General features: G+C 38.4%; 1 protein-coding gene across 1 annotated transcript in view; it reads left to right on the forward strand.

Moving 5' to 3' along the window:
- LRRC2 (leucine rich repeat containing 2) overlaps positions 1-6244 on the forward strand; it is a 15363-nt gene extending 9119 nt beyond the window's left edge. Inside the window, exons 3-5 of the mRNA XM_010161002.1 lie at positions 2625-2780; positions 4600-4736; positions 6195-6244. Coding sequence (XP_010159304.1) covers positions 2625-2780; positions 4600-4736; positions 6195-6244 — 343 coding nt within the window. The remainder of the gene's footprint in view (positions 1-2624; positions 2781-4599; positions 4737-6194) is intronic.
- The last annotated feature ends 1247 nt before the right edge of the window (positions 6245-7491 follow it).

Consider the following 7491-nt stretch of genomic DNA (forward strand, 5'->3'; position numbering starts at 1 on the left):
CACTTGCAACATGATCGTCTCCATACCCTGCTTTGGCACCGAGGTCAGACTGGCAGGCCTGTAGTTCCCCACATCCTCCCTCTTGCCCTTCCTGTAGATGGGCATCACATTTGACTAACTTCCAGTCAACTGGGATCTCCATGGTTAGCCAGGACTGCTGCTAAATTATGCAAAGTTATTGAGCACTTCTGCTAGATCCCTCAGTACTCATATGGCCCCATAGACTTGTTTGTGTTTAAATGGTGTAGCAGGTCATTAACCATTTCCCCTTGGATTGTGGAGGTTTCATTCTGCTTCCCATCCCTGTCTTCCCACTCAGGAGGCTGGGTGTCTGGAGAACAACGGGTCTTACTATTAAAGTCTGAGGCAAAGAAAGGGTGAAGTATTTCAGCCTTTTCCTCATCCTTAGTCACTATGTTTCCCCCTCATACAAAGGTGAAGTGTCTCCTTAGCCCTCCTTTTGTTGCTAATGTATTTATAGAAGCATTTTTTGTTGTGTTTTATGGCAGTAGCCAGATTAAGTTCTAGGTGGGACTTGTTCCTTTTAAATTTCTCCCTGCATGAGCTCATGACATTCTTGTAGTCCTCCTGAATTGCCTGTCCCTTCTTCCAAAGGTCATAAAATCTCCTTTTTTCCCCGACTTCCAGCCAAAGCTCTCTGTTCAGCCAGGCTGGTTTTCTTTCTTTCAACTTGTCTTCCGGCAAATGGGGACAGCCCGCTCCTGCATCTATAAGATTTACTTCTTGAAGAATGTCCAGCCTTCATGGACTGCTTTGCCCTTCAGGACTGCCTCCCAAGGGATTCTTGACTACCAGGCTCCTAAATAGGCCAAAGTGTTGAAGTCCAAGGTAGCAGTTCTGCTAACTCCCTCCTAGCTTCTCCAAGAATCGAAAACTCTATCATTTTGTAATCACTGTGCCCAAAATGGCCTCCAGCCATCACATCTCCCAGCAGACCTTCTCTGTTGTCTCTGTAGGGCACCTTACCTCGTGGGCTCGCTCACCCGCCGTGTCAGGAAGTCACCTTCCACACACACCAGGAACCTCAGGGACTGTCTCCTCCCTGCTGTACGGTCTTTCCAGCAGACGTGTGGGTGGGTGAATTACCCGGGCTAGCGGTCACCAGACTTCTCCCAGCTGCTTATAGAGTATTTGCCTCCTTGTCTTGGCTGGGTGGTCTGCAACAGACTCCCACCATGATAACTGCCTTGTTGTCCTTCCCCCTGATTCTCACCCAAAGACACTCAACCCCTTCATCACCATCATTAAGCCATACACAAAACACTGCCTATCATTCAGGGCTACCCAACCACCTCTCCTTCCTTGCCTGTCCCTTCTGAGGAGTTTTGGGCTGTCCATTGAGGAGGTCCAGCTGCAGCTGTGTGAGTCATCCACCATGTTTCTGAGATGGCAACTATCTTTGTAGTTTTTCTGGTGCACAGTGGCTTCCAGGTCCTCTTTGTTGCCCACTCTGTGTGCATTGGTGTAGATGCACTTCAGCTGGGCTAATGATCCCATCAACTTTTTGGGAGATATTTCTCTATCTCCAAATGTTCCTTTTCTACATTTCATCTTCTCCATTACATACTGAGTTGCCAGCCTCATTAGTACTGCATCATAATCAGACACCACAAAATAAGGTTTTCTTTGTTTGACTTTGGGGTTTGATTTTTTGAGATCTTTTGGGCTCCTGTGTATTTTGAAGACTAGAAAATATCAAGCTATCTCCTCCACATCCCCAGCAAACTTATGATCTTATTCAGACTCATGATTTCAATGCCTGCAGTGTCAACCTCAGTGACCTACCTTGAAGTCTGTGATTAAAAAAGATGAGTTGGCAGTAGGCTGACACGTTAATATCTTTCCCTGAATTCAAACAAACCATAAGGGCCTGATAAGCAACAACCTGCAACAGTGTTTTAGAGACGGACACTTCTGGTCAAATAAGATAAATGTATTTTTTCAGTTTGTTACACTTCTCGTCTTCTATGTACTCCAAGGAATAAGTGCTCAGCCACAAATTACTATTGCATGAGGAGAAGCCAAGTGAAATAGAGTAAAAGAAGCCAAATGTCTTCTTCCACAAAACACTCTCATTAAATTGATTTCAGTGGGACAACTTGCAAGAGACATATGACCAGGAGCTAGCCTTCTTCTTGCTCCCCACCGTACTAATTACTAGTGAAAAACAATAGATGGAAATAGGCCGTCTAGCATGGACATATCTAGTTAACAGAAACCAGCATATGGGTAAAGGTGTGAGCTGGTGACCCATATCTTTCATTAGTTCCAGGATACAAATGGTGAGGCTTTATATCACATTTTGTCAACATCTTCTATATGAAAACAGTAATTTTTTAGCCTTTTATTTCGGGCTTGCTTCTGCATACTTGTCAGACTACTTGTCAGAGGCATGCTAGTAATACCTGTAAAGTTGAACAATGAGTGGAAATTTCCATTAAAGCTAATGACAATTTGTGAAAGATGCTATGAGTAATTTCTGGGAAGCCAAAGATGCTGAATGTCATTGTTCTTCTTTTACAAAAGATTAAACTTGTATTGTTATTTGGATAAATGCTCCTGTCTGAAATAAATATTTTCAGTTTTCTTTTACATTTTTACAGGTTAGATCAACTGGAGACACTTCTTCTACAGAAAAACAAGCTGACTTATCTTCCACGAGCTCTGGTCAATATGCCAAAGCTCAGTTTGCTAGTTGTCAGTGGTGACGACCTGGTTGAGATACCCACAGCTGTCTGTGAGTCAACCACGGGTTTAAAGTAAGTAAAAGTGAGAGAGAAAGGAATATGTTCTCAAAAGTTAAGGTAGATACACCCAGGAGAAATATTCTCACAAGCATCAGTTTCTATCATACCTGGTGGTCAAATTCTGACCCAATTTATATCAAAGCCCTTAAGGAGGCACTCGAGAGACTGGAAATTTCAGAGGAGCCCCATCTTTTGATTTTCATTTGCCACAAGGTGCATCTATATGACTAAACTACTATTACTGTGTAAACTTGGTCATAATAGCTCTAACTCTGGAGTCACAAAGCAATGCACCAGAGTGGGACCAATAGTCTGGAAGTTAGTAAGATCAGTGCTATGAAAACTATGCTGCTGGGAGTGGGAGACTTGGCTAGTTAAAAGGCTAAATAGTGTCACATAAATTTAGTTGTTCATATGTTCCTTGTTGTGAAACAACACTTTATTGCTGCATGCAGGTTAAGACTAAAAGGCTTTTTAGTCTGTAATTACGGCGATCTTGCATTTCTGAAGGTGATGTTCAGATCTTTGATTATGAAACCATTTGAGACTCTACAGTGGGTCTCACTGGGATGGAGTTAAACTTTGCCCATAGGATCCCCTGCAGTGCTGGGCTTTATATTGGTAGCTAGAATGGTGGTGATAACATACCAAGGTTTTTGACTACTATTGAGCAGTGCTCCCACAACATCAAGGCTGTCTCTCCAACCCTTCCCTACAAAGACCAGTAAGCTGAGGATAAACAAGAGGTTGGGAGGGGATATAGCTGGGACAGCTGACTCAAACTGACCACAGGGATATTCCATACCACGTGGTGTCATGCTCAGCAATAAAAGCTGAGAGAAAGGAGAAGGGAGGTGAGTCATCTCTTAGGTGTTTGTCTTCCAAAACAACTGCTGCACTTACTGAGTCCCTGCTTCCCAGAAAGTGGCTGGACATTGCCTGTTGATGAGAAGTAAGGAATACATTTTTTTGGTTTTATTTGCTTTTCTTCTATGCATGGCTTTTGCTTTTCTTCATTAAACAGTCTTTATCTCAACTTACCTGTTTTTCATCTTATATTCTACCCTTGTCCTGCGGAGGACGGTGAGTGAGAAAGTAACTTGGTGGGCACGTAGGCAGCCAAGGTCAACAGACCACAGACTCACAACAATTAATGAGCCATATGATTTGTTGGAACATTTGTTCTTTTGAAAAACAATTTTATGGGTTTCAAAATTTTTTCTTTCCATCTTGGAGTGGTAATATCATCAGAGATTTTCAGAATGCTGTGCACTTAATTTACATACTATGTAAGTTGTTTATGTAACCATCTAATTTTTCACCTGCAATGTGGAGCTTTAGGAAATTCACAGATACAACATAATGCCTGTCCAGTCATGCAGGTAAAAGAGAAGTAAGATAACAACAACCAGAAACTGGAGATACACATTGTCAGCTAAGTGATACTGGCAAAATTCCAGATTGCTAGGCAATATTGTTAGGATGGAGTTCATACTGCTTATTAACGGATGTGAAATTACACTGTAGTCTGTCAGAAGTTCTGTAATAAAGAAATGTACCAGTTATTGCAAAAAATGAATTATGTAGCTAGGTGAAAAGAAAGAGATAATTCTGATTATTTTTATATGGAAAGTGGAGTGTAAAGAAGGTGCCATTTGCAATCTTTATTTCTAATAATAGATCGATACTATGCAATGCCATAATGCAAAAATTTAGCAAATGTTCTTTATAGTTCCCCTTCTGGCTGTAGTAACAACTTTAAAATGTCATTCATGTTGGCCAATGATGTTCAGAAGCCTGTTGCATTTATTCTTGTGTTATCTCTCTCTAGATTCATAAGTCTCAAGGACAGCCCAGTTGAAACTATTGTATGTGAAGACACTGAAGAAATTGTAGAAAGTGAACGTGAACGGGAACAGTTTGAGAAAGAGTTTATGAAAGCATACATTGAAGACGTAAAGGAAAGGGGTATGTATGAAATTGCAGGAAACCTCCTCCTGTCTTGGATAGAAATGCAGACATACATTGGGAATATTTATTTTTAACAGTTTAGGTATTATACTCTTAAACAGAAATTGTTTGTTATGGTAGTAAATAAAAGTAAAAATGTAAAATGTGTTTTGTTAAAAGTTTAGGGCCTATCTAAACCACTTGATATAGAACAAATACATACAAAATCAATGATCTGTTTGTACATGCATTAACCTTAATGATAATGTATGCAATGATTATCCTCGTTCTCCAGATATACTTACCTGTCTTGGAATTATCATTAGTGATTTTGAATTTCTTCAGAAGTGCTTCTCCTCCTCAAAAATAAACACAGTATATAAGTGAAACACAGTTTTATTTGATAGAACATTCTTTAACAGTGTATCTGTATCAGTGTCGTAATTGATTAATTGCTGTAAAACTATTGTAGAAAAAGAATTGCTTTTGTCTTTAATACACAACACCTGAAAGTTTACATTTTACTTTATTTTGTTATTCTGTCTTATATTTACTGTAACTGACTGTCAGTCTCTTGAGTCTTGTTTAGAAAAATGTTTTAGGAAACAAAGGTAAAATATCCTGTGAGCCAAAATACCCTATAGGCTCTGTTTAAATCTCTTTGAGACTCTGTGTGTAGAAAAGAATTTTTGTGGAATGAAACTTATGGTGTCTTTTCATTCCTTGCATTTCATGTAAGTGATCTGTAGAGTGGTCCTACAAGACGTGGTAAAGTAGAAATGTAAAGAAAGACCACAGGATGTGGCTGCAGAATACTTTCAATGTTCTGATACTAAACTTTTGTTCCTTAATGTGCAGAAGCTGCACGCTTGAGTAGTCAAGCTGTCTACCTCTAAAGTGAAGTCTGCTATAAAAGTGCCAGATTCTGATAATGGTAGCAACAGTAGTTAAAATGGAGAGAAGGAAAAGAGGAAAAACTGACATCATAATTTGTCTTTAGAGATTCTCCTCAAGTATGTGGTGATGGAGCTGTATTTACATACTTGTGAAATGTGGATTCTAAGATAATGCTGCCAGGTTGCCTGAAACCTTCATTTGGCCCTGTGAGTCATAGGCCAGCTTTATGCTCCTTCGGGGCAAAGCAGCCCAGGAGTATACTTTTCTGCCTTCCTAGACAAAACTTATCTCCATGGTTTTTATGATGTTAGATCATGAATCACTCTTGATTTTCTTGCTTCTGAACTCTTGTGTGCTATAGATTATGCCAATACTTGACTTTAGAAAAGCAGACTGGAGAAGGAATAGTTTCTATATAATATGAGCAAGCAGAATTTCTGAAAGATAGCACAGAGATCACTTGTAGAGTACCTTTGAAATAAAACTAAACCTAGGTGTTTCTAGCTAAGGGCTCCATTTATTTGTGCTGGATTACATAGCTGAATTTGAGAGATATATTTATTTTTTCTCTTTTCACAGATTCTGTTCCTTCCTACACTACGAAAGTATTACTCAGTCTTCAGCTCTGAAGATCAAAAATCTCTAAATCACTAGTGAATATCAGAATAAATCTATTTTTATCCATCTGTATAGAAAACACTTGAAACCATAGATGGCCAGAAGCACTTCAAAATCATCATGAATTTTGTTGTTACTGTTGTTGCTCCCAGTACTACAGATGAAACAAAGAGCAGTAGAGCCTTCATAAGATGGCTCTTCACCTTTTAAATCAACATATTTATTTTCAAGTTCCCAGCAACAGCCACTAATTTACATATAGACCAACTGAAAGTAAATATTCACTGTAATAGAGTATACACAGGCACAGATGCCCTCAGGATGAAGGTGCTGTAAGTCGTTGAAACAGTGGGACATAAATCATCATCTCAAAAAGAGATTTGATTTTATAAGAGTGGAAGGATTAGTTTAGAAAATGAAGGTTATCTGTTGTATTCTTAAGACCAAATAACACATTTACACTATTTAAAGTGCAAACACATACATACTTGTTTGCATTTACTTTCTGTTCTTGAAGGAAATTTAACCTGGGGATTTTCAGTTTATACAAGTTTCAGTAACTTTATATATAGAAACTGTAGCAATTCTGCTGCTTTTTAAAAGCATATTATAAGCTTTTATCTGTTTGCAGATTCAAATGCCAATGCGACTAAAACTTCTGTGCTAAGCAGTCTTATAATATAGCAGTGTATTAAATAAGATTTTAAGGACTAAGCAGTGTGAACAAATACTACCAGCAAAATGGTGTTAAAGGTCTTTTACTAATGGTTTCAGATGACAGGATTTTTGTGGACATTTATTGGAATTTTCCAAGTTGTGTAAGAATGAAAAAAGCTATGTTGCTGGATATTTAATAATCTGTTTATATACAATTATGTAAGTGTATATACTGTAGAGTTTCAGAAATCTAGTTTACATATATTTTTTTGTTTAATAAATCAACAGTTTTTAATCTAAAAAGGCTGAGACTTTGAGAACTCAGACTTGAATTAGACTAAAATTAGAGAATTTAAATGGTCCTAAACTTCTGAGTGCAGTTAGGGGAAATGATATTTACATCTTGCTTTTCTATTAGATGAGCTATGTCCAGTTTTGTGTATTAAAATGCCACTTAAGTTGGTCATATTTAAAAGCCAAAGCAAAACAGGATGTGCTCCTCAAGACTTTTAAAAAATACTGCTTTTGCTATTTTCTTTCCTTTTTAACTTTTCAGCATTCATTCTTTTGAAAGAAGAGAATTTGTAAATACTAAGTGTGT

This window comes from Eurypyga helias, unplaced genomic scaffold (genome assembly GCF_000690775.1).
Source record: "Eurypyga helias isolate BGI_N326 unplaced genomic scaffold, ASM69077v1 scaffold2881, whole genome shotgun sequence".
In the NCBI taxonomy this organism is placed as follows: domain Eukaryota; kingdom Metazoa; phylum Chordata; class Aves; order Eurypygiformes; family Eurypygidae; genus Eurypyga; species Eurypyga helias.